Here is a 24,504-nt window from a genome sequence, read left to right as displayed (position 1 = left end):
TTACTCCCTATCTGACAGAGCTGAGTGAGGATGGCCCGGGCCAGGCCCAATCTCCCTCACACAGAAGAGGCAGAGCACCTATCACTGAGAGAGCAGACCTGGCTTCAAGTCCTGGCTCTGCCATTTCAGGGCACTGTGACCTTGGGAGGCTGTTCATGGGGACCCACCATGACCTCTTCTGTAATTTCAGGACAACAGCCTTTGCCCTTCCTCTTCCCCCTGTGCTAACACTTTAGAAGCTCCATGGGGTGGGAGGGTTCATTCCTATGCCCCCTAGACCCATCGCATGGGAGGGACTGCCCCACAGGCTGAATCCTTCATGTCTGGACTGTCTGGGGATGGGAAAGTGAGGCAACAAGGGAGCAGCACTCGGGCCCTACTGGGTCACCCTGAGAGCCGTCCCATTGGAGGTCAGTGGCGCTTTCTGTAGAATGCCAGACTCCCACAGTCATTCCCGGTTTTGTTTTCTGGGACCAGTGGCTGTGCATCAGCCCTCTCTTTCTTTCTGGTCTGGGCTGCACCCTGCACCCTCCCCCACTGAAGGCACCCCTGGCCACCCAGCCCTACTGGGAGATGGCCAGGCTGGCCCCTGGGAGTGCTGGATTACCTTCTCTGAATGTCCATCTCATCAGGAGAGGGGCCATTCTGCACCTGACGCTGGCTGGAGGGGCCTGTGGGTAGAGAAACATAGAAACGGAGTGGTTAGAAGAAGGTAGGCCCCGACAAAACCTCCTGGAGTGCTATCTCTGCCCCTCCTCCTGGCTGCAGAAGAGACATCCTTAAGAATCTTTTAAATGGTGGCCTCACTCACACCTATGCATTATCCAACACATCTCATTCTCTCAACCACCCCTTATCTCTCCGTTTCTCATGGCTCTTCATTCTAAACCAGTAAGACCCAAAATTTCACATGGTTAAAAATCATCCCTTTCAGCCCAGGCATGGTGGGTCACACCTGTAATCCCAGCACTTTGGGAGGCTGAGTCGGTTGGATCATGAGGTCAAGAGATCAAGACCATCCTGGCCAACGTGGAAACCCTGTCTCTACTAAAAATACAAAAATTAGCTGGGCGTGGTGGTGCACGCCTGTAGTCCCATCTACTTGGGAGGCTGAGAAATCGCTTGAACCCGGGAGGCGGAGGTTGCAGTGAACTGGGATCATGCCACTGTACTCTAGCCTGGGTGACAGAGTGAGACTCCGCCTCAAAAAAAAAAAAAATCATCCCTTTCAGTTATTGGCCCTTCTTGCCTTCCCTCTCAAACTACCTTCTTGCTGTTTCGACCTTCTTGCTGGCCACCATCCCTCAACGCTTTAACAGTGACTCCAGCCTCTTTACCTCCCACCAGGATGTTCTAACTAAAATCACCAGGGAACTGGGAATTGGCAAACCTAAGAAATCTACTTTATTTCCACTTTCTGAGCAAAGGACTGACACTGACTGCTGGTGGATGTCGTGGTTAAAACCCAGGTGTGTCTGAGCTGAGGCCCATGCTTCTAGCCCTAGGGTGACCCCTGCTGTCTGCAAAGGGTGGGAAGGAGCCAGGCTCTGCCATTGCTCCCCTTGTTCTGGACTGGTGTAGAAATTTCTGGCCACACCCTGCCCTGGACCCTGAAGGGGGGACCCCAGCACAGCGTTCAGGGGAGGCTGGAGCTGGGGCCTGTGTCAGGGCTTCCTGTGCTGTGCCACAGTTAAGCTTCAGTGCCCTCACCTGAGAAAGAGCTGACTGTTCCTTCTCTGCCAGCTCAGGTGTCACTAGGGAACTGCAGAGCATTGCAATGACTAGATTGGGCAGCAGCACTGTTTCTGCCTCAGGATGAGGGGACAGGAACATTCGAGCTACAACCACATTGATGATGTAGGGACACCTATGTTCCCTCCTACTTCACAGAGGCCCAAGGTCCTAGTTGTTCTTCCCTCCTTGTTCTTAAGAAATAGAATGAATGAATATGTGAACATTACCAGAGCAATGTCCAGGCACTTTTCTTAACTGAATTTAATTTCCAATTTAACTCAAATTCTCATGAACCTGTAGGAAGGCTCCCCTAAGGACTTGTAACAGCTGGGAAGCCAGGTCCAGAAAAGCCAAATGACTTGCCCAAGGTCTTATGTACAGCAAGTGGCAGATGCAAACCACCTGCAAATGCCACTTTCCTTCTTAAACTCAAGACGGTGGTGTCAGATTGAGACCAGCTTGAAGAACAAAGGATCAAGGTGGCAGACTCATATACTGCCAGAAGAGCTGCAAGCTGCCCTTGGATGGTGTGCAAGGTGCTGTGGACATGTGTTCCCCACCCCTACCCCTCATCCCCTGACTGCCACTCATTCTGGCTGAGGCGGGAGGGATTCCTGGCATTTCAACTCCATGTCCGGGACTTGCACCTGAGCTGCTCTGTTATGAGCTCGGTACAGGCCTTGGGCTCTGGCTTGGATGACTGGACATCTGCCTTGTTCTAAGACCTGGTCTCAGTGGCTGAGTTCACTCCTGGATCTGGATTTCGTCATTCTGGGGGCTAAGTCCCTGTCCTAGTGACCCTTTCTAGCACTTGGTCTGAGGGTTGGCCCTGCCCTAGGATGGAGGCCTTTCCATGGTTGGGCTCTACCAGCTGCCACAGGATCCTTCTGTGTCTGTGGCTTGGCCTTGCCCAGCTCACTGCAACTGTTTTCCACCCATGTCAGGACCCCAGATGGCAGCCAGCTGCCCACAGACGTCTGTGTGGTTGTGTACTTTGAATTCCCCATTCTGCCTGCTGGGCTGACGTCCTCCCAACAGCCTCCCAACTTGTTCCTCAAGAGGGTGGGGAAGTCCAATAGGAGCCCTGGTCCTTCCAGGGGGCTCTGGCCCCTGTACTTAAGACCTAATTAAAAACTGGCTGGAATTTTAGACATGTCAGAGCAGGAAAGGATAACACTTGATTGCACTGATTACATAAAGCTTGCCATTCTTAAACCAAGAAAATGTTCAGTTGTTTTGAGCCATGAGGGTCCTGAACATTAAAGTCAAGTCCCTTTGTTTTAGGGGTGGGAGCTAAGGCCCAGCAAAGAGCAGGGGTCTGTCCACTGTCACCCAGAGTAACTGTGACAGACCTGAGGTTCCCACTGCCTCCTTACTCCTGGTCTCCTCCACCCTGGGCACAGCTTTCCCCTGGCAGTCTGGGGGAGGGATATGGAGGAAGGTCATTGCTGCAGACTGCTAGTGGCCCTTGGAAAGCTCCAAGCAGCAGCCCTTTGGCAGGTGCTTCTTTAGCAGGAGTAGCTAAGGAAGGCTCCTAGCTGTTGGTGATCAGACTCCCTCATGTCTAGAGGTGAGGCACTATAGATGACGTCCATGTGTGATGCAGGCAGAAGCTGAGGCGAAGAATGTGGCACCTGTCCCGTGCCACAGGTGAGCCCCTTGGAACCGCCTGAGCTGAGCTTGGATCCCATAGGATCCAGGACGATAGGGATGGGGGTGGTTCTGGCTCTTCCCTCTCTACCTCCCACGGCTCATTAGGTAACTGAGTCTTACTGGTGCTATGTCGGCTGCCCCACAGAATGCCCTGCTTCTCTGCTACCTCCTGGCAGCCTCGGCATCTCTCTCCTGGACCCTCACCTCCACTCTCGTATTCTGGCAGTGCAGCCCAAGTGATGTCTGAAAAACACAGACATGACCTGCACAGGGTTGGACACAGGCTTCATCAAATAAGATTCAAGGCTTTCAGGCCAGGCCCCAGCCCACATTGTGGCTGGGCCTTCTGGACAACCCTCTGCAGCTGACCTCCTGCAACTGCACAGTGGGCCCATCCCCACTATGCTTCCCATCTCTGTGTTTTGTGTGCTACTCAACCCACGTGGGTCACCTTTCCCTGCCATCTCCACCTACCAAGGTTTTCAGGCCTGGCTCAGAGGTCACCTCTTCCATGAAGCCCTCCCCAGGTCCTCATACTCCTCACCAACCAGTGCCTGTGTGCCTCTCTTAAAAACTCACAGCTTTAGCTGGGCGCGGTGGCTCAAGCCTGTAATCCCAGCACTTTGGGAGGCCGAGGCGGGTGGATCACAAGGTCAAGAGATCGAGACCATCCTGTTCAACATGGTGAAACCCCGTCTTTACTAAAAATACAAAAAATTAGCTGGGCATGGTGGCACATGCCTGTAATCCCAGCTACTCACGAGGCTGAGGCAGGAGAATTGCCTGAACCCAGGAGGCGGAGGTTGCGGTGAGCCGAGATCGCGCCATTGCACTCCAGCCTGGGTAACAAGAGCGAAACTCCATCTCAAAAAAAAAAAAAAAAAAAAAAAACAACTCACAGCTTTCTCACCCATATTCCAGTGACTCGGGAGCTGCCTTCTCTTCTGTATTAGACCCTGGATTTCTCACGGACAGAGAGCACATCTCACTCAGCACTCCATGCTCACAGCCTGGCTCACACCAGATACTTGGTATATTCTACTGAACTGAGTTGGGAAGGGGAGAGGAGGTTCAATCTCACCCACCCAAGGGGAAAAGTTCAGGTGAGGGAGTCATGCTGAAATGATTTGAGTGAAAATAAAAACCTAGGAGGTGAGCCACATAGAGATACAGGGGTCCTCCAAGTTCATGCTTGTCCAGAAAGGAGGCAGCAGTGGAATGAAGCCCTGCCAGCACCAGGTACCCTCTGCAGACCAGAGGCCTTGGGGACAAACTAAAGCCACAGAGCTGCTGATCCAGCCATTGTTGCAGGGCTGTGAGTTTCAGACGTCTTCCTGCTAGAGGACCCTGCGGCTCTGCACACAGTGGCAGAGCGTGGAGTCACCTTCCGTGGCCATGAAGTGCCCTCCTTTGTACAGTAAATGTATGGCAATGACGGTCTGCGGATCACATCTTAATTGTCTCATTCCCAGGAGGTACTAACCTGGGCAGGCAGTGGGCATGAGAGGACCTGGCCTGGGTTCTGCCCAACGCCTGCCCAGCTGTGCATCCCTAGGCAAGCTATCTGTGCCTTCATCTATAAAGTGGTCCTAATACACTAATGCTAGAGTCCTAATATACTAATGCTAATAGTGGTACCTTACCAAACTGCTATGAGGAATAAACTCCAGGAGGAAAAAGCATATGGTAAGCCATAAAGTGCTGGAAATACTTGTTTGCATTACTATTGAAAGCACACTGTTGATCTTTCTGCTTAGTCAGACAGGAACCTGCCTGTGTGCTGGCTTAAGTGGCCCTCTGCCCCTGCAGCCTTGCTGGTGCAGTCCCCTCGGCAGAGAGCCTTCCTCTCCACGGGCTGTGTGCACTCATTGCCCAGCTGTCCCACCACGGCCCCTGAAGCACACAGGATGAGCAGTAGTGGCTCTGAGGGGTGAGGGGACTTGCCCAAAGCCACAGGGTTTGTGACACTGGCCCCAGTGTCCCAAGCTTGTTGAGTCTGGGAGCTGATCTTGCCAAGGCAGGGGTCTGGCCCATTCCCCTGGGACTCCAACAAAGAAAACTCTCACCCTCTCCGACAAATTTTGCCAAGTCAAAATAAAGAGCATGAGATAGGAAACAAGCATGAGAAGAAATTCAAAAATTAAAAAAGAATTTAAAAGAGCCCGTCATGCTACAGACAAATAAAGAGAAAGGGAAATTTCAGGTCCAACATCAAACAAGAGCAGGGTGGCTGGGCGCTCCTGGTGTCATAGGAGTCCAGCCCTTGGTGGCAGGGCTCACCCCTTGTAGCAGGCCAGGCCATAGGTTCCCTGATTGACCTCTTCTCTGAACACAAAGAGCTGCAGAAGGACAGAGGCTGAGACCAGGCCGAGGCTCAAGTCCTGGCTGGTCTGCTCTAAGGCCCACTGGACCGTGATGATTCTTGGGAAGGAGCTGACTTCCTGCTGTCTTGGAGGCCCACTTCACAGCTTTGAGTCTAAGTTCCATCAAACACCCACTCCTCCCAAACACCGTGGTGACACAGAGAAGCCCTTTTACTCCTAGAAGCCATGAAGTGGGGAGAAACACACCAGAGAGGAAGGGAAGGCTGGGCCACACTCAGCCATGAGCCCTCCTGAAAGGGAGGGGTGGTAAGGTGGGGTGAGGGGGCCAGCGACAGGGGACAGGAGCTGGACAGACTCTGGGCAGAGTCTGTATGATTGATAGGGAGTGGGGCCAGGAGGTCTGAGTCCCTTCTCACTGGGGAGAGTGAGCACTGGGAAGAAGCAGGCTCCCGTCTTGTGGCATCTCTACCCGGGATGCACTGGAGGGGTTTGGTAGGTCACTCCCCTTTGCTGCTATTCTGCAAGCAGGGACATGAAGGATTGCCATGTGTCCTTCACAGCCTGCTCCAAGGAGGAGATGAGCTTCTACCTGGTCCTTGTATTGTACTTTTCAAAAGGCTTTGATAGCATCTGTCTCTGATATAAGGATTTGACAAAAGATTCCAAAGCCAGGTACTGCCACCTTCAAGAAAGCTGTCCTGGTGTAGAGGAAAGGGGTAAGGAGAGCACACAAGAGAGGAAAACTCTGGGCGCACATTATGGGCCTCAAGGAGAATGAGCCTGATGCAGCTGACACTCCTCCCCTCCCACTTCCTCACAGCCTGGCCAAGGTGCTGAGAAGCAAGCGGGTCACAGGACTGATCCAGGTCAGACGTGGCCCAGGTTTAAGAGAGCACCTGCTCATGGGACTCTGAATGTGAACCCCTGAGGTCACCAGGACCCATGAGGCATGCCTGCACATACCAGAAAGGGCAGGAGGAAGCACATGGCCAACAAAACAGCTTGACTTTAATTCCAGGGACATAACGGTTTTGCTCACCTCTGTATTCCCAGTACTTACCATAGTTTTTGACCTACAGTTAATGCATACATGTTTGTTAAGTACATGGATGACTGGCCCAGGGCATGCTGTCTGAGCATCTCCAGCCACTGGGTGAGACTAGAGCAGGTGACACAATCTTAGAGAAAACAGCAGAAGTCTAATGGCTCACAAGCTCCCAGAGCTGCAAACAGTGGCTGAGCTGAGGACTGTGCCTCATGATCTGTCAGTGAGTGAGATACCACAGGCCACCAACGGCAGTGGGACTTAGAAAATCCGATGAGTTGGGGTAAGGAGAGAATGCAAATTTATTGAGTGTCTGTCACACTAATGTACTAGATCATGTGTCAGAGACTCAGATGCCACCTCATTCAGCCTCACTCATCCTAGAAATCCTGCTGTGATCACCACTTTACCCATAAGAAAGCTGGAGAGTTGGAGAACCGAAGTAGCATCTTTGTGGCCTCTGAACAGTCCACAATTAAACCAGGCTTCAACCCAAAAACAAAGGACTCTAAAGCCCTCCACAGAGTCACCAAGACTGCAGAGGGATAGGACAAATGGAGGAAGAAGGGTCAAGCTGGGGAGAGAGGCAGGGAGAGAAGGACCAGAGCAAGGAGGGGAGGAGCCCAGCCCTGGCATGCGTGCGAGAAGCTGTGGCTTGGAGCCCCCTGGCATAGCCCCTTCTTGGACAGGAATGTGGCACACCGCAGCCTCTCAGCAACCAATGGCCTTGCTGCCTCAGTGCCCATCCATGTGGCACCGGGAGAGGTATCCCAGGAGATGGACAGGTTCTCAGGGCTGTAGTAAGCCTTGGGAGCCACCAGGTCTGATCTCGAGTGTGAGGCCATAGCTGGGGGTGGAGGGGTGGGGTGGTTCTCATTGGGAAAGTCTTCTCTCCAAAGAGTGAAATCTCTCTTGCTAGGACTGCCCTCAGTAGTCAGGACCACAAAGGCCGTCTCTCTCTGCTGGTCTGGCGGCCCTGGCATGCCCCCCTCCAGGCTTCCCTTGGCCCCCATCCTGTCTTCCAGTTCCTTTCTGCTCTGGCTGTGCTCTTCCGGGTGGTTCTGGTTTGTATGAATCCCCTCCAGAATGAACTTTGCTGGAGCTCTGCCAGTAAGTTAGGTGTGTGGGAGTCCCTCCCCTCTCTGGGCTTCCGTTTACTATAAAGTGAAAAGGGTGGAATCAAGGATCATCAGCTCCAAATTTCTACAGCTCTAAAGGACAAAGAAGAAGGAAATATACTAAAATGTTAATGGTGGCTATCTCGGGACTGTGGGGTTATATTTCTCTTTTTGAATTTCCAAATCATGCACTACCTCTAAATACACAAATGTCTAAGAGTCTTACGGAAGAAAATCCCTGGTCTGTGATCCACCTGCCTCGAGGTCTGGCAGGCGTGGGGTAGGCAGGGAACAGTGTGGCTCCTGTCTAGCTAATGCATTTTTATTTATACAGCCAAAAGCAGGTAGACAAAGTGAGGTAGTGCTGACCCCTCCTCTTGAAAAAGGCCTTCCTCTTGCCCACCCCTGAACATTTATGAGGCCCTGGGACGGCAGCTCCCAGTTCGTCTGGGATGGACGGGATGGGCTCAGTTTCCAGTTAGTCTCTATGGGAAAGGCATCTGCTGGGGCTCCTGAAAAGATAGAACCTGAGATCCTAGGAGTGGTAGAGACAAAGGATCCAGCACTTGCTCAGTGATGCTTGATGGAATTTCTGGCCAACAAACGGCAGCCACCTGGTCTGAGCTGGGCAGAGTCCCAAGTCCTTCCAAGGCTTCCTCCCTGCTCTACCAGCTTTCTGGCTGGCTCCCTCTCCTCTTTCCAGAGGGTCCCCCCATTTTACCGTGAGATTGTGCCATCCCTGGCACACCTTTCCCTCTTGTTGCAAGGCCCTGCTTTCCTCACAGGTACCATTCCTATCACCGAGTGAGGAAGCAAGCGTCCAAGTGAAAATGGAGTCTGTGAACTGGGCTGAGCCCTGGTCTGGCCACTATTTTTACAGTCATCTGGCCAAGGCTATACAGGAATTGGTGGCAGAGCTGGGACCAGAGCCCAGGACAAATATCTCCCAGCCCAGGGCTCTGTCCACCCCAGAGGCTCAGCCCTGGTTAATAAACAAACAGCTCCACATTTGTCTTTGGAAAACAAAGGCAGCTAGTGTTTAACCCTATCCTCTAAGCTCCACACAGGGGGTGACAAATACCTGCCTGCCACCCTCCCTATTCTAACACGAGCTTACACAGCTTAGTTGCTTGCTTAAAGGAACCCTGTGTGAATTTCCTAATCTTTTCTGCCAAGTCCTTACCACATGAATTTAGGCTCAAGCAGGCTGACACATCTTACTCAGATTAACAGAGCAAACTGACCCACGAAATCCTACAACAGACCCTCATACCTAAGACCTGGCCTTGGGCTTAGCAGAGACAGCTCAGCTTCATGACCAATAGGCAAAGCTGTGTCTAGGAACTCAGGGTTTGAAAGACCTGTTGAGCTGGTAGGTCATCACTTACAGATGTGGGGATAACACTTCAGAGAGTGGGGAATGACCAGGGCCACACTGGGAAGCACCGCCAGCCCTTTCAGTCATGCACCAAAAACAAGACGCCAGAGAGGAAAAGCGTTCGAATTCTGAAAACAGACAGCAGCGGGCCTGGTGCTGCCCATGTACTGGTGAGCAGCACCCTGTGTAGAGGGGTCCTGAGCCCCAGGGAAAGGGCAGGGGCTTGCCTAAGCTCACATCCACACCGGGGAAAGCAGGGCTAGTCTCCAGCTTCCAGGCCAGGACACCCCACCCCCACTCCTTGGGCCACTAGGCTGTGTTCCTTAGGCGAGTTGTTTTCCTGTAGAATATTTTTTCTCTCTTCCTAATATTCTTATTTCAGGATGCAAAACTAACCTTAAAATGAACCTCAAAAAGAACAAATTGTAACAAAAATCTGATGCATCTTAATGGTTTATAGAGCATCACTGCATCGTTTTTTTGTGACTAATCTGTCCAATCATCCATGGCTGGGTCTTTAACCCTGTTTTATAGGTGGGGAAACTGAGGCTTGAAAAAACTGCCCAAGGTCACGCACCTCCAGCGAACGGTGCTGCTAGAACAGAAGCTCGGGTCTCCCCGTGCCCAGTCGCTGCTTCCACCCTGCCGCTTCCACAACGATGTCTTTGCAAACCCCATAGTTGGTCAGTGACAAATACTTGTCCCAGGATCCAGCACTCCCACCCCCTTCCCTGGAGCAGGTGGGAGTGAAAGGAGAGGCCCATGAGGAGCAAGGAGGAGAGAGAGGGGCTCCCGTCACCTACAGCTCACTCTGCAAAGCACGGTGCAGTCCCAGTGGCAGAAGCAAAAGCAGTGGAAGGCCCACTCCCTGCTGACCATCATGGGCAGGGCTCCGCGGCACAGGCCGGGGGTATGTCTCGCACTGGGCCACTTACCTCTTCTCCTCCGTTGCCTGGCTGGCGCAGTGGGTAACTGATACGCCCAACCATCAAGTGGGCTTCCCCACCTCAATCTTTAATGAGGCTGCTCAGCTAACCTATCAGAACCCTCCTGCCCACCTGACTCCAGCAAGCTCCCAGGGCCCTGGCCCTGAAGGACTGTTCAGACCCCTTGCAGGGCTCAGCTCACAGGCCTTGGTGATACCAGGTATCTGCTAGGAGACACCCCCCAGGTGGCACTCCTCTTAACCCTGTGGGAAATGGGATGGAACAGGATAGGTGTGGAGTCAGAAGGGAGCAAGTGTGCAGAGAATGCCTGCGGGGCATGATTAAATTTGGCACCACCTCAAACTTTGGTATGGGAAAACCAAGTTGGCACCCTCTCACAGAAAGTCAATTTTTCCTGCCTTCACCTGACCCCCACTTCCCCACGTGAAATGCTGTCTCTCCTGCAAACTGTCTCTTAGATACTTCCTCTGGCCTGCTAGATCCAAGCCTCATGCTCTCACTTGGCAGCTTTCCAAGAGTCTCCAAATGACCTCTCTGCCTCCACTTATCTGCTGAGTCTGTGCTTACAGAGTAAATTCTGGAAAGCACTGATCTTCCAGGCCATTTCTTGGCCAGGAAACTACTGTGGTTCCCCATTGGTCTACATGGGAACCTTGGGATTGGGTTTACCCTTACTTTGGGATTGGAGGTCTCTTAGGCTTCAACCTGCCTGGCCTAGTGCCCTGACTGCTGCTCCCAGCCAATCCCACCAAACCTCTCTCCTCTCTGTTTTATTTATTTTTTTTTTTTTGAGACAGAGTTTCACTCTTGTTACCCAGGCTGGAGTGCAATGGCACGATCTCGGCTCACCGCAACCTTCGCCTCCTGGGTTCAGGCAATTCTCCTGCCTCAGCCTCCTGAGTAGCTGGGATTACAGGCACGCGCCACACCATGCCCAGCTAATGTTTTGTATTTTTAGTAGAGACGGGGTTTCATCATGTTGACCAGGATGGTCTCGATCTCTTGACCTCATGATCCACCCCGCCTCGGCCTCCCAAAGTGCTGGGTTTACAGGCTCGAGCCACCGCGCCCGGCTCTCTCTCCTCTCTGAATGTCCCAACTCCCTTAGCACCTTCCCTTAGGAATATCCATCATTCCCTCTTTCCTTCCCTGGAATACACTTCAAATATGCAAAATACGCATGGATTTTAAGAGCACATCATTAGACTTCAAAGGAATGCCCCCTCCACCCCTCAGACTTACTGCCTTGGAGGGGTATCTGAAGCTTGGCACCTCGTTTCTTCCTCGATTTTCCCCCTCCCGGCCCAAATCCTTTCCCACACAATTAACAGACTGATCCTAGCGGGCCTTGTGACCCTGGGCTGGCTACTCACTTTCTCTCACTGGAACTTAATTTTCCCACCCACGGGGCTAGAGAAGAAGCATGAGGAAGATGATGACAGCAGCACCCACCAATGACTTGAGTGCTCACTCCCTGCCGGGCACCACTCTGAGCATGTAGACTTGAAGTCACTTAAGAGTTAAACTTGCCGGGCGCGGTGGCTCAAGCCTGTAATCCCAGCACTTTGGGAGGCCGAGGCGGGTGGATCACAAGGTCGAGAGATCGAGACCAACCCGGTCAACATGGTGAAACCCCGTCTCTACTAAAAATACAAAAAATTAGCTGGGCATGGTGGCACGTGCCTATAATCCCAGCTACTCAGGAGGCTGAGGCAGGAGAATTGCCTGAACCCAGGAGGCGGAGGTTGCGGTGAGCCGAGATCGCGCCATTGCACTCCAGCCTGGGTAACAAGAGCGAAACTCTGTCTCAAAAAAAAAAAAAAAAAAGAGTTAAACTTGAGTCCTGGCTCTCACTTGCTCTTTGACCTTCCTCGTAGTTCCAGGCAGGAGGCTAAGCCCTGGGATGATATGCTCAAAGCCTGCCCTTCTAAACCTGGTCCTGCTTGTTTCTCAAGCCCGGCCTTCTCTTCTCCCACATGCATCCAAGATCGCAGCTTTAGGTTTACAAGCCTCCGCGCCGCTGCATATTTTGCTTCCTCTTTTTTGGGCTACTCTTATTTTTTTGGAGCGCGGGGGCGGGGGGGGAGGGGCGGGACACAGAGTCTCACTCTGTCGCCCAGGCTGGACTGCAGTGGCACAATCTCGGCTCACTGCAACTTCCACCTCCCGGGTTCAAGTGATTCTCCTGCCTCAGTCTCTGGAGTAGCTGGGACTACAGGCGCACGCCACCACACCCAGCTAATTTTTGTATTTTTAGTAGGGATGGGGTTTCACCATGTTCATCAGGCTGGTCTCAAACTCCTGACCTCCTGATCTGCCCACCTTGGCCTCCCAAAGTGCTGGGATTATAGGCGTGAGCCACGGCACCCAGCCTGGCCACCCTTCTAACTGGTGAATGTCTGTTCATCCCCTTTAAGACTGAGATCATGCATGCCCACCCCCAGGGCTCTCCCAGTAGCTCTCCCCTTCACTGCAGCCTCCCAGAAGCCCTGGGCTTTTCTCCATCACAGCATAACATACACTGCATTGACAAGGCTCTCTTTCTACCCAGCTGTGAGTTCCGTGAACTAGGAACCATGTCTTATTCATCTTTGTGTGCTGGTGCATGGCCCAGAACAGATGCTCAGTAATTCACAGATGAGGACATAGCTGTGGATACAAACTTCTCCCTTGGAACTTAGGCTAGAGAGGAGAGACGGACAACAAATAAAGAAACAACATGTAGGAAGAAAAACACAGCAGGGAAAGAGAATTTAAGGAATGTGTGTGGGTCATTCTTAAGACAGGCAAACTCTCTGATCAGGATGTGTAAGCAGAGGCCTGGATGAAGTGATGGAAGGAGCCCTGAGGTTATTTGGAGAGAAAACATTCTGGGCACAAGGGGCCTTGGGTGTAGAGGCCCTGAGTTAGAAGCACAGTTGGCAGGTCTGGGGCATGACATAACTGGAATAAAGGGCAGGTAGACAGTAGGGAGGAAGTGAGTTCAGAAAGACAGCCAGGACCACAGCATGCTGGGCTACAAGGCCTTGGTAAGAACGTGGACTATATTCTGAGCCAAGACTAAAATCCTAGAGGTTCTGAGCAAGAACCGATGGCCTGACTGAGAGCTGAAAAGCAGTCTGCCTGCAGTGTGGGGAATGGGGCAGAGTGGGCTAAGCGCAGGAGCAGGCCAGTCAGGTGGTGGCTGCTGTCAGCGCCCCTGCTGCATGGACACCTGGATGAGGGAGGGCAGGCAGCAGACAGGCAGGGACAGGGCCTCAAACGCTCACAGCCTGTCCACTCTCAAACTGGAAACTGTATCTCAAGTTCAGCACTTGTCTTTTCCGAGTCTCTGGGGTTATCTACCAAAATATTTAAGCTGGCTCTTATCCTGTATGAGCTGAAGCCAGCAGGAGGCTACTTATAAAACTCATTCCTTAGGAAAGAAATAATACATGCCGTGTGAGGAAAAAAGCATACCTGTGAATGAATTCTTCCCTCACTTTGGAAGATGTGGGCATGTAGCTAGAAAGATGGACCAGGTTAAACATTTATATCAACCTCTGACCAAGCTGGGTTATGGTTTAGGAAGCTCGGGGGCTGCCAGGTGAGCAGGGTCTTTGGAGAAGCAGTCTGGTCCACGGGGCAGAGACTGGGACTGGAAACAGGAGATCTGGGCTCTGGGCCTTGGGCTCTGCATTCACCAGTGTGGCCTAGAGTACGTTTCTTAGCACTGTGAACCTTTATTTCTTCCTTCTTAAAATGGAGAAAGTAATCCCTGCTGTTTCCCTGCAGTCTCAGGGGGATGCTGCAAAGATCTAGGGAGCCAAGGCACAACAGCATCCACAAAGGGGGTCTGTTCCTTTCCGTAAGGAGTATACGGCTTAGCTCGGCGGGGTGGCACACCAGAATGAAGTGACTCTGGCTATGACTGAGGGGCGAGGTCCCAGTGTCTAGGGACTGGGCGCTCCAGGAACAATTTGCATTCTCATGGTACTGTATGCTTACAAATCAGTCCCATCTATTTTATCATTTGAGACTCATGACAACTTTGTGAGGTGGCTGTTACACCCATTTTAAGGATGAGGAAACTGGTCAGGTGCGGTGGCTCACGCCTGTAATCCCAGCACTTCGGGAGGCTGAGGTGGCAGATCACCTGGCCAACATGGTGAAACCCCATCTCTACTAAAATACAAAAATTAGCTGGGCCTGGTGGCATACCCATAGTCCCAGCTACTTGGGAGGCTGAGGCAGGAGCATCACTTGAACCTGGGAGGTGGAGGTTGCAGTCAGCCAAGATGGCACCACTGCAATCCAGACTGGGTGACAAAGTGAGACTCCATCTCAAAAACAAAACAAAACAAACCAAAAAAACAACCAACTGAATAAATAAATCAATTTTTTCTTTTTTTTAAAGGAAACTAAGGCTAAGGCTTAGAATGGTGAAATGGCTTGCTCAAGGTTTCACAGCTGCTCACACGACATGGTGGAGTGGATGCCTGGAGCTAGGGTGTGGTACTGTCACCTGCCTCTGGAGTCTGTGCCACTTATGTCAACCCCGTGCTGACCATGGCAGGCACAGCTCAGCAGGCTGCTTCCTGAGCACCAGCAGGAGGTATCCGGCAGGTGCTGGTAAGGCGAGGCTGGAGAATGAACCACTGCCTATCTTGAACCCTTACTGAGCACATGGGGTCTGGGCTGCCATCTACAGAAGGCTAAAACCCCAAAGGAATCTCGCCATTAGTGTTACGGAGATAATCCTGGGACTGGTGGAAGGAAGAGATCTTTCCTCCCTGGGATGTAAACTGCAACAAGCCAGCAGCTCTTCTGAGGACAATGGCAGCAGAAGGATGCTCTGCAACTAGAGCCCCATGAAGGAGGTGCAGTATTGCCAATGTGCCGAGGGAGACCCCCAGGGTCAGCCAGAGCATCTTCTCAGACCTTGATTCAAACTTCCAAACCACCAAGATCTGCTGGTGCTGCCATCCTCCTCATCTGATCCCCCCATCCATCCCCGGCCCTGCAGGGACCCAGTTCAAGCCCCGCTTCCCTCAAAAAGTGTTCCTTGGCAATCAGGACCAAAGCAGCCTGGCTTCCCACTGTCTCCCAATGTGAGGGCTGCTGGCACCACCACAGGAGTTGACATTGTTAGTTACCTTTTTTTTCCCCCTGAGACAGAGTCTTGCTCTGTTGCACAGGTTGGAGCGCAGTGGTATAATCACAGCTCACTGCAGCCTGAAACTCCAGGGCTCAAGTGATCCTCCTACCTCAGCCTCCTGAGTAGCCTAGACCACAGGCACATGCCACCACACTCAGCTAAATTTTAATTCTTGTGTAAAGACAAAGGTTTTGCTATGTTGACCAGGGAGGTCTTCAACCGTTATGCTTAAGTGATCCCCTAACCTCTTAAAGGGCTGGGATTATGGGGATAAGCCACTGTGCCCAGCTGACATTGTTAGTTACCTTTGCAAATAATTTTCTTAAAAAGAGGAACTTCAAACTGTTACAGTAATTTACATGTGACAAAGAACATTTACAAACATCAACTCACAGTACCCTCACAACAACCCTGTGAGGTGGGTCTGATTCAGCCATTTCACAGATGGAGAAACTGAGTCTTAGAAAGGTCAGTGACATGCTCAAGGGCATGCTACTGGCACAGCTGGTACTGGAACCACATCGAGTTCATATCCAAAGATCCTTCCACAGTTCGCACACCTCAGGGACACAGCAGTTGAAGGCCCATCCATAGCTGTGGCTGGAGAAGCATGTTCCTCTGTTTAGGGTGGTGATAAGCAGGCCAAGGTGACGGGTGCGATTTCTGTGTGAGACAATTCCATTAACCATGTCCCTCAATCACAGATAGCACCCCTCACCTTGAGCCCAGTTTCACAGGCTGTCCAGCAAGCGGTCTTGGATCAGGAACTCCGTCTCAGTCTGCAGGGAAGGGTGCGATGGCAGAAAATGTCGGGCTCTGTGAGGCACACAATATGATGCGGGTGCAAGCTGGGAGCTCGCTCGCTCACCAGACACCCCTGACATGTCACTCTCTTCAGGGGCTCCCAAGACAGACACAGACAGAGACACAGACACAGACACCTGCCCTCAAGGAGCTCACAGTCTAGACAAACCAACCCAGGATCCAAACAAATGGGACAGCAGGAGTGTGTGCAGAGCAGGAAAGGGTGCCTGAGGTCTCCTGGCTACCGGGAAGGCTTCACAAACAGCAGAGCAAAGCATGAGCAGAAGGTGCCCAGGAGTACAGGAAGAACGTGCATGAGGGCAGAAGCCGGGCCTCTGTAGACACAGCCCAGGGAAGACAGACTAAAGGAGGACAAGAGAAGGTAGATGGGTTACAACCCCATTACAACATTTCTGGGGAGAATGTCGGGAGAGATGGTGAGAATATGCAGGTGAGGTGTGACAATGGGAGCCAATGAGTCAGGTGGACCCAGGGCTTGGGCCAGTGCACAGCCTTTGCTGCTGGACACGGTCCCTTTGGACCTCGATGTTGAGGTAGGGCCTGGGCTGAGTCAGGAGACAGGGTACCAGGCACAGCAGCCTCTGAGTCCTGGTGTGCTCCTGCAGCCAGGCATGGATCTGTTCAGAGCTTTTAAGGCAGACAATGTGCGGGGTTTTGGGGTCCAGAGACCAAGAAGCCACTTTCTAAATTTCCAACCTGACTGGATTCATGCTGTGGGAACAGTAGGACACGCCAAGTGGCAGCTGACTGTTAAGACAGAGGCTAAAATCAAGCCCTGTGGGAGTGCAGGGAGGGAGTGCAAAGTCACAGCAGGGTGGCTGGAAAAGGCTCCATCTGCAGAGCCACATTATGAGAGGACAAGAGAGATTTTAGAAGTGTGGGGAAAAGTGAGAAGGGAAGAAGGGCCAGAGGCACAGGAAGAGTCTGAGTAAGGGTGTAACTGACAGTGTGACTCAGGTAGCTGTTGGCATGGAGGTGTACAAAGGCCCTGCTTGATCCAACATGCAGAGCCCCCGAGTGAGAACAGGGGTGGGTCAGCAAACAGACCTGTCCGGCTTTCAGAAAGTGGACGCCAGAGGGCAGCTGGGAGCAGGCAGGAGGCAGGGGGCTCGCCATCCTGTTCCCCTCAGGTCTGGCCACGCTGGACCTGCTTTCTCTCGGATGGCACAAGGTGCCAATGGCCTTGGCGGCCAGGGAGACAAAGACAACCTAGTACTTCCTTCTCTTTAGGGGAGAAAGGTTGGTAGTCTCAAATGGAAAGAGGTTTGTGAGAAGCAAAATTCAGCACCACCTCTAAGAGCTATGAGGTTTAACAACCATCCACTCCCCTCCAACCAGGACATGGAGCTGGGCCCGACTCTTCCCAAGAAGGTCTGTCTGTGAGTCCCTTTCCCGGGCTCTTTCTCAACACTGTGCTGATGTTGCAGCCACTGGGCCACTGGGCATCGATGAAGGACATGAGAGGTTGAAAAACTGGGAACACTTTTATTATCCAGCACCAGGAGCTGCATATTTTGAAATATACCAATGACGTTATTACATGCAAACCAAGTAGGAAACGGACGTACGTTATGCCCCAAGAGCCAAAGAGAACAAATACTTCATCCTGTGTGTGTGTTTTCTTTTTTTTTTTTTTTTGAGATGGAGTTTCACTCTTGTTACCCAGGCTGGAGTGCAATGGCGCAATCTCGGCTCACCGCAACCTCCACCTCCTGGGTTCAGGCAATTCTCCTGCCTCAACCTCCTGAGTAGCTGGGATTACAGGCACGCGCCGCCAAGCCCAGCTTATGTTTTTTGTATTTTCAGTAGAGACGGGGTTTCACCATGTTGACCAGGATGGTCTCGATTTCTTGACCTCGTGATCCACCTGCCTCAGCCTCCCAAAGTGCTGGGATTACAGGCTTCAGCCACCGCGCCCGGCCCCTTCATCCTGTGTTTTAGTTCACCCAGGTTCCCACTAAGCTAAGGGGTTTTTCTTTTTCTTTTCTTCATAGTCCCACTGTATGAAATCGATGAAGAACTACTCTGGTTGCATCGGGGTGAGGGCCCTGGTGTACCCTGGTGGACCCCTGGAACTCCTCAAAATAACCAGTTTGAGATCCACTACATTCAACCCCCAAACTGCAAATAAACTTGCCTTTGACAACACATGCTTCTGTCCCACCCCCCAACCCAATTCAGCACCAGGAGCAGGTCTGACAAGACTTCATTAGTGAGAACCAAATGGGAAGAAACAGTCAAAATCTAGTTACTCAACCCTCCCCTCACCAGCACTGCTTTCCATGCACCTCGGCCCTCTTCCTAAAGCCCCACTCTGGTCCTTGGCCCAGAGAAAGTGATTGTCTACGGGGGAATGCCAGTGGAGGAATGCTGGGTGTGGCCATGGTTCTGCCCCAACTTGTCCTGTGGCCTGTACACATCCTCCCCGTCTCTGGGTCTTGGTTTTATCATCTGTAAATGCAAATCATGACACCTAAGGCTCCTTCCCTGGCTTCCACTCACTGGCCCCACCTGGCCTAGACTATCTGCCTTCCATACCAGCAGAGGCTTTGAGGAGGATTTTCTTGAAAATTCACTCCCACTGTGCAGCTGAGTGCCATGAGCTTGGGGCCCTGCTTCAAGTGCCACTGGGGTCCTGCTCTCCTGGATTAATGGGAGACAGGGACATGATGACTCTGGTAAGTTCTGAGAGGACCTACAGTGGTTTAATGGAAGACTGCTGGATGTGGGGACAAAAAGACGGGCAGCATGGGGAGCGGCCCTGAAGGCCACATCCCAGGCACTGGGCATCTTCGTGTCATGTGACCTGCCAAGGGCCTGTGGTGTCATTCTACCTGCTGATGGAGGAGGTGACTTGCTCAGGGTAACACAGACCCCACTGTAGCCCAGCTCTAGGACATGCACTCTTCCTGCTAGACCAAGCTGCTCCCACTACACTTCCTGGAACTGGAGGAGAAGAGGAGTGTGTTCTCATCTCGGCTTCTCTTCCTCACTGGGTCGTATCAGGAAGTGGTTTGGGCCAAGTACTCACTTCCTCCCTCTGGGACTCAGTTTTCCTGGCTGTGAGATGAGACAAACACTGTGCTATCTACATGGCTCCGTTAAGCGATGACCAGGCAAGACACAGATGCAATGCAGGAAGGAACCAGCCTGAGTTTTACAGAACTAGTTGTTCGAGGCTAGTCATTCTCAACCCTCTCAGGCCAAATGTTTCCTTTTTTATTATAACATTTTGTAATGATCCTTGCATTATCCTGAAGTGAAATTCATAGATTACATAATCTACCTACATAAATTAGAAAAAGATCAGTACAATGCCTTAAGTTTACTGGAAAGGAGAGAGCAAACACAAGTAGTCTATAATAAAATGTAGACTGCAACACATAAAGGGCCAGACCCAGCTGCATTAGGAGACAGAAATGGTCCATGCCTGCACCCATGCTCAGATCCACCAGGAGTGCTACTGCTGCAAACGGCTGTGACGAAGGGGAGGTCCAGGGACAGTGCTGGAGACAGGACTTTCCAAAACCGAACAAAACTCTTGGTAAAGTTACAAACAAAATTAAGTATGATTTTCTTTTGACATATGTAGTGGTTGAATTTCTAGAAAATTCAGCACATATTAAACCTGGTTTAAAAAGAAGTGCTTTTTCTTAAAACAGAACAAGTTCTGGGTCAGATAATAAATGAGTTTTTTGACTGCATGTTTTTGGTGGGACATGCAAAACAAGACTTCACTGCACAGCACAATCCTGCATATTGCAATGTGTCTAGTGTACCTGGCCCCGCTGGCCCCTAAATCACCATCACCTCTCCATTTCCACTTTGGCCCTGTTGAGAGCTTCTTGTCTAGTCTGATGCTGCCATTTCAGAGTCTAAAATATCAACACCTACAGAGAAGACAAAACATCACTGAAGCCACATTCGAGGCAATGGTTGAGTTGAGGCAAGAGCCTCTGCCCAACTTCCAGGACAGGTTCTCCCTGTGATTCAAGGGAGCTTGTGGAAAGTCCGACTTTCTGCAGAGTTTCAGACACTATGGCAAGGGAGGCATTTTCCTTATTCAGTTGGGATGTGGCCAAGTGGCTGCTGCTGCTACAACCACTACTACTTACTGCTAGTCACCATCACAGCCCTTCCTGCCTGTGCTAGGCTGTCTGTCTCGGAATACTTCTACACCTATCATCCCCTTGGACTCCCAGGCTGTGAGACAGAAATGCCAGGGATAACCACCACATTTCACAGATGAAGAATCAAGGTCCAGGAAAGAGAAGTGAGTTGCCCAAGTCACGTGCAAAGAAACAGTACAGCCAGGTCTAGCATCCAGGTCTCTTGGTTTCCCTCAACACCATGACCTCTTACCAAGTGGATGGCAGCTTACCCAGCACCCTGAAGAAAGGGCCTCTTGCCTGGTAAAAGACTGTGGTGGACATTCAGTACCCTGTGTTCCAAATTAGGACACTGAGGCTTGGCAAAGGTTACTAGACCTGATGAGGTCACATGGTCAATTGATGGTGGGGCTAGCATGAGAGCCAGGCCTCTGAGCCTCAGTCTGGAAGGCTAGAACTGGAGTCCCTGTTCTTAGAAGGTTGCTGAAGTTCAAAAGGTAAAAAGGCACGTGCAGTTATCACACATATCCTGAGTCCCCGCTGTGTGTCCTCTGCACTTGTTCTAGAAAGACAGGGATGACTGAGACAACACAGGTCCTGCTCCTAATAGGACTAGCGTGCTAGTAGGGATGCTGGTACCAAAGAGACGCCCTGAATAAAACATGCTAAGTACCAGACAGAGTAAACATGCAGGGCCAAGAGCACTGGCGGCAGCTGCCCAACAGGAGGCAGTGGGTGGAGCCGCAAGGGTGTGGCCCTGGATGTTGGCATGACCGGTGCAAGGTCTGAGCTCCAGGGCCCAGCGACTTTACAAAGCCCTCTGTGAGGCCAGCTCCCACCCCTTCCTCTCTTTCAGCTACATCAGTAGCTCCAAAGGTCAGAAAAAAAAGCTCAAGGAAAAAGAAACTCGATTATACATCCCTAAAGCCCTTCCTATCTTTAAATTCATTTGCGACTGCAGCTCCGAGAGAGGATTATTTATCTACACATTTATCGCACAGTGGAGCTGCCATGTTTCTTTCTCATGTTCCTGTAGTGATTCATCCAGGGAAACTCTTTCTCAAATAGGCACTCAGACTCTTGATAGCTCCAAATAAAGATTATTATTAGGACTGTTAATTGTTATTACTATTTTTAGTGCATAACTACCTCACCCCCATCATAATGGGAGCTTTGCAAGGTTTGTAAAAACCTTGCAAAGTTCTCTGTGAACCTTCTGAGGAGCAGGGAATGTCTCTGCCCTGGGGCCCTCACACTAGTGTAGAGTTCCTCATTCCTTAGCATCTTCTCAAATAAACCAAGTGACCACCTTCACCAATTAGAAGGCATGACCCATAAAATAACTTATGCTTTGAGACAGTATTATCCACATGAATAGCCAATTAATCCAATATGAGGAAAGGAGCAGCCAAAGCCAGAGATCTGATCAACAATGAAAAGTAATGACTTTCAGCTTTCAGGGTCAGATATTATAACAAAGAAAAAGAAAAGTAATAGCTGAAGGTCTGCCTGAGAGTAGGAAGATTTAAACAGCCACCATCATAATAAATAGAAAAACTCAGAAGTCAAGTCCCCTGGCGCTGCTGAATGCAGAGGCAGACTGCACTTGTCCCCGGCCAGTGCCACCTGAAAAGGTCACAGTGGGTTACAGCAACTATTTACCAAATACTTACTGTGTGTTAGGAACTGTCCTGAGCACTCTAAAGGGATGATCACAGTTAATCCTCAGAACAACCAATGGCAGGTACAGGTCAGGTAACTGGGGCACAGGGAGATCAAGGAACTTGCTGGGTAAGTACAAATGCGTGCACGCGCGAACACACACACACGCACACAAACATGTATACGCTCATGCTCACATGAGCCCTCCTGAAGCACATGCATGCATATACCCACAGTGCACAGGGCTCTGGGCACAGGGATGTGAGAAACATAGAGATGGGTGGCATGAGCCTTCTGTCCTCAGGAGCTTATATCTATGCATTCAATGGGGAGCATGGGGAGCACAGAGAAGGGGCACCTCACCCTGACTTGGGGTGGGAATGAGGGGAGCCACAGAAGTCTTCCCAGAGAAAGGGACACCCCGTAGGAGAAAAAAGATCAGTACACGAACAGGCAAAATGAAGAGGAAATGGATAAAGTGTCTCGGGAGGCCAAGTGGGGAGGCAGAAGTTGAGGGAAGAGGAAAGCTTTGCAGGGAGAGCGTTAGGCTGGATCCAGAGGGCTAGGGAGGATATTGATAAGCAGAAATGGTAAGAGAACATTCCAGGGAGGGAACAATATTTGAAAAGCTTGGGATCCAATCCCTACAGAATGCTGCCTTTTCTAGATTTGGCCTTGGCCATGTGCCTTTCTACTGTCTGCATATTTTTAGAAAAGAAAAACACAAGCTCCTCTGAAAGCTCCCTATGTGCTCTTGTCACTTTTGGTATCCTTTTCCTTTAAAAATAAAAATAAAAAATCTCTGGCACAACGTAAAACGACAACCTCTCAAGCCCCAGAGCCATGGAATCCTGCCTCTGGTTTCTGTCTTTTTTGTTTTTGAAGTTTTGAAGACAGAGTCTCGCTTTGTCACCAGCCTGGAGTGCAGTGGCACAATCTTGGCACACTGCAACCTCCACCTCCCGGATTTAAGTGATTCTCCTGCCTCAGCCTCGCGAATAGCTGGGACTACAGATGTGCGCCACTATGCCCAGCTAATTCTTGTATTTTTAAAAATTTTAGTAGAGACAGGGTTTCACCAGTTGGCCAGGATGGTCTTGATCTCTTGACCTCATAATCCACCTGCCTCGGCCTCCCAAAGTGCTGGGATTATAGGCGTGAGCCACCATGCCCAACCTTTCTGTAGGCAGGTGCCAGGATCAGCAGGCAGCAGAGAAATACTCTGGTCAGAACTGCCCTTTAAGGAGAGAAGACAAATGGGTGGGTGGGGGCCGGCATGGGAGAAAGAAAATGCCAGCCTTCCTTCTGGTGCTTCTGGAGGAATCTAGGTCTCTTAGCTGCTAGCTCTCCCTTCCCCACCATTACACCAGATGCGTCTCTTTCAGAAGCCAGACCAGGAAGAGCCAAGGAATCTCTCTGTGACCTGCAAACAGGACTCTAGGTGCTAAACAAGAAGTTTCTTCAGCAGAAGGAAAGGTCCAAGGAATGATAAGCATGAATAATAGCAACTCCTAAAATGTAGACAGTGTAGACATTACTAGACAGCCAAGGAGGTGTACTTATCCTCTCTCATGAGCCTGGAACATACCACATGACATTAAGTGAAAGGAAATACAGGGTTGCTTTGTTGCACATGCCTAGAGAGTGGGGAATTATGCAGATAAAACAAAAGGTGCAAGGAGGCTGTGTTCCTCCATGCTGTACTGCACTTGTCAAAGGTGCTGCTAAAAATAATGGACAAGATTAAATTGCCTACTAATGTCTGAAAAATGTTAACCCTTACCAGTAAAGAAAAAGGTAAATCAGACCAGGCAAAGTGGCTCACACCTACAATCCTAGCACTTTAGGAGGCTGAGGTAGGTGAATCACTTGAGGTAAGTAGTTCAAAACCAGCCTGGCCAACATGGTGAAATGTTGTCTCTACTAAAAATACAAAAATTAGCCAGGTGTGGTGGTGAGTGCCTTTAGTCCCAGCTACTCAGGAGGCTGAGGCAAGGGAATCACTCAAACCCGGGAGACGGAGGTTGCAGTAAGCTGAGATCATGCCACTGCACTCCAGCCTGGGCGAAAGAGCAAAATTCTATCCACCCCGACAAAAAGAAAGCAAATCAAAATGTTTTCCCTTCTCTTGTGTTTACAAAGATTAATGAGAGTACTAATGCCTAATGCTTGTGAAGTCTGACGGATGGGAAACTGTCGCATGCTGGACAGCATGCAAACTGGGATGTTCATACTAGAAGGCATCTGGCGAGACTTCCTAAAACTTTATTTTTAAAAATTTTCTATTGTCGATTAATTGATTGATTGAGATGGAGTTTTGCTCCCCCAGCTAGAATGCAATAATGCAATCTTGGCTTACTGCAACCTCTGCTTCTAGGTTCAAGTGATTCTCCTGCCTCAGCCTCCCAAATAGCTGGGATTACAGATATGCGCCACCATGCCTGGCTAATTTTGTATTTTTTAGTAGAGATGCGGTTTCTTCATGTTGGTCAGGCTGGTCTCGAACTCCTCACCTCAGGTGATCCACCCACCTTAGCCTCCCAAAGTGCTGGGATTATAGGCATTAGCCACC

General features: G+C 50.9%; 1 protein-coding gene across 6 annotated transcripts in view; it reads right to left on the bottom strand.

Moving 5' to 3' along the window:
- EVL (Enah/Vasp-like) overlaps positions 1 to 24,504 on the bottom strand; it is a 179,854-nt gene that overhangs the window by 20,147 nt on the left and 135,203 nt on the right. For all 6 annotated transcript variants that reach the window (XM_039462785.2, XM_010352380.3, XM_010352379.3 and 3 more), the window contains exon 4: positions 608 to 671. In XM_039462785.2, the coding sequence (XP_039318719.1) occupies positions 608 to 671 (64 nt within the window). The remainder of the gene's footprint in view (positions 1 to 607; positions 672 to 24,504) is intronic.

This window comes from Saimiri boliviensis, chromosome 2, assembly GCF_048565385.1.
Source record: "Saimiri boliviensis isolate mSaiBol1 chromosome 2, mSaiBol1.pri, whole genome shotgun sequence".
Lineage (NCBI taxonomy): Eukaryota > Metazoa > Chordata > Mammalia > Primates > Cebidae > Saimiri > Saimiri boliviensis.
Note: the sequence above shows the minus strand (reverse complement) of the source record. Positions and strands in the feature narration are given on the sequence as shown.